The 2,620-nt window shown below is 52.6% G+C and overlaps 1 protein-coding gene across 2 annotated transcripts in view; it reads left to right on the plus strand.

The window, feature by feature from the left end:
* Window positions 1–2,084, plus strand: part of SYNE4 (spectrin repeat containing, nuclear envelope family member 4) — a 9,065-nt gene extending 6,981 nt beyond the window's left edge. For both annotated transcript variants that reach the window (XM_011984828.1, XM_011984829.1), the window contains 3 exons: window positions 1–78; window positions 1,713–1,771; window positions 1,864–2,084. The exon at window positions 1–78 is cut by the window's left edge and continues 7 nt beyond it. In XM_011984828.1, coding sequence (XP_011840218.1) covers window positions 1–78; window positions 1,713–1,771; window positions 1,864–2,047 — 321 coding nt within the window. In that variant the 3' untranslated portion in view covers window positions 2,048–2,084. The remainder of the gene's footprint in view (window positions 79–1,712; window positions 1,772–1,863) is intronic.
* The last annotated feature ends 536 nt before the right edge of the window (window positions 2,085–2,620 follow it).

Raw genomic sequence — 2,620 nt, forward strand, 5'->3', positions numbered from 1 at the left:
GACATGCTGGAGTCTGGCCTCAGCTACCGGAAACACTTAGCAGGTCACCAAAGACGCTCCCTGCTCCGGAAGCCTCAGGTGAGCCAGTTCTCAAACAGGTGTAGCACTCAGGAATCTTGATGGCGAGTGACAGAAACCCAAGAAATGAAAAGGCACAAAAAAGGGAACGCTATTAAAAAAAAAAAAAAAAGTAACGGAAAGGTCCAGGCACTGTTGAATTCAGAGCCTGAAATAACACCAGGGCCAGGCTGGGCACAGTGGCTCACACTTGTAATTCCAGCACTTTGGGAGGCCGAGGCAGGTGGATCACCTGAGGTGTGGAGTTCGAGACCAGCCTGGCCAACGTGGTGAAACCCCGTGTTTACTAAAACTATAAAAATTAGCCGAGCGTGATGGCACATGCCTGTAATCCCAGCTACTCGGGAGGCTGAGGCAGGAGAATCACGTGAGCCCGGGAGGCAGAGGTTGTGGTGAGCTGAGATCACACCACTGCACTCCAGTCTGGGCGACATAGTGAGACCTTATCTCAATAAATAAATAAATAAATAAACATTAAAAAAGAAATAACACCAAGGCTCAGTCCCTCCCTTTCTTGGGCTCTAAGTCCCCAAGGTGGCTTCCTTCTCAGCAAAATGGGTGCGCCAGTGGCTACACGGTCACTCCCACTGGTTTACCCACCCCAGGGGAGGGAGCGTGCCTCTGACCCTACTGACAGCTGCCAAAGTCCCAGGGCTGACTCCCACTCACCAGCTGAGGTCATGGGCTGCACCTTGAATAAACCAGAGTGCTCCGATTGGCCAGGTCTGGGTCACACCAATCATGGAAGTTGGGCAGGTGGGTGTCAGCTTCACCTGAACCTGAAGGTCTGGGAGTGGAAGGCGTGACAGCCTCCCACCTCCAATTGAGGCACTGTTACCAGATAAAGAGGGATTGTGCTGGATGAAGGACAGACACAACCAGACATCCACTACACTTGGAGATATTCCAAGTCCATGTGGGGTCCTGGGGATGAGGAGGTGCCAGGAAAGGAGGAGAAATAAGACCAGCCCTGTAGGTCTACAGTAGTAGGGTAAAGGCGACACGAAGTGTCACTTCTGGCTGGACACTGTGGCTCACACCTGTGATCCCAACACTTTGGGAGGTCAAGGCAGGAGGACTGCTTGAGGCCACATAGTGAGAACCGCCCCCTCCCCTCATCTCTACAAATCATTAAACAAAAGTAAATGGTTGTAGTGGCATGTGCCTGTGGTCCCAGCTATTAGGGAGGCTGAGGTAAGAGGATCACCTGAGCCCAGGAGGCTGGGACTGCCATGAGTCGTGATTGTGAAACCGCACTCCAGCCCGGGTGACTGAGCAAGACCCTGTCTCAAAAAATAATGTGTCAGCCAGGCGTGGTGGTTCATGCCTGTAATCCTAGCACTTTGGGAGGCCGAGGCTCACTTGAGGTCAGGAGTTTGAGACCAGCCTGGCCAACATGGTGAAACCCCATCTCTACTAAAAATACAAAAATGAGCCGGGAGTGGTGCCACCTGTAGTCCCAGCTACTCGGGAGGCTGAGGCAGGAGAATCGCTTGAACCCGGGAGGCGGAGGTTGCAGTGAGCTGAGATTGAGCCATTGAACTCCAGCGTGGGTGACAAGAGACTCCATCTCAAAATAAATAAATAAAGTGTCATTTCTATCCACTCTGCTGCTGGCTGCTCTCCCTCCTTAGGACAAGAAGAGGCAAGCATCTCCCCATCTTCAGGACGTGAGGCTGGAGGGGAATCCCGGGTGAGGTGCCTGAGAGATGGGACTAGGGTGTGGGGGACAGAGCTCCTAGCGGCAGCCCACCTGTATGTTTAACACTGCATTTCCCTTCACAGGGCCCCCGATCCTGCATCCAGGCGGCCCCTGACCTTCCTGCTTATCCTCTTCCTCCTCTTCCTCCTCCTGGTGGGTGCCATGTTTCTCCTGCCAGTGTCAGGAGGCCCCTGCTGCTCTAACGCCCGAATACCCAGGACACCCTACCTGGTGCTCAGCTATGTCAATGGTCTTCCCCCAGTCTGATGTGTGTAATAAATGGTCACTGTCAAAGGATGTGTGAGGATACTAGGTGCCTGCGTACCCGGAATCTAGGATGTGGTCTGGATATGTCTGGATGGACCCTTTTGCCTTGAGGACAGAACACACAGAACCGCATCAGCCCATCTTGGGTGGGGCTGCTCCAGACTCTGACACAGTCAAGCACCAGTTCTTTATTCAGGCGTGGCAGGGGACTCCGGACGTGAGCTCAGGAAGGGAGAAAGCCAATACTGGGTGAGTTACTAGTTGCTGCTCTGGGCACCTGGGGTGTCATCCCATTGCTGGTTGCACCCTAGGGACAAAGAAGTTGTGGCTTTTTTTTTTTTGAGATAAGAGTTTCACTCTTGCCTAGGCTGCAGTGCAATGGTACAATTTCAGTTCACTGCAAACTCCGCCGCCAGGATTCAAGCGATCCTCCTGCCTTAGACTCCAGAGTAGCTGAGATTATAGGCATGTGCCACCACATCAGGCTAGTTTTTTTTTTTTTTTTAGACAGGGTTTCGCTCTGTCACCCAGACTTGAGTGCAAAGGCATGATATCGGCTCATTGCAACCTCTG

The sequence above is a fragment of the Mandrillus leucophaeus genome, unplaced genomic scaffold (genome assembly GCF_000951045.1).
Source record: "Mandrillus leucophaeus isolate KB7577 unplaced genomic scaffold, Mleu.le_1.0 Scaffold274, whole genome shotgun sequence".
In the NCBI taxonomy this organism is placed as follows: domain Eukaryota; kingdom Metazoa; phylum Chordata; class Mammalia; order Primates; family Cercopithecidae; genus Mandrillus; species Mandrillus leucophaeus.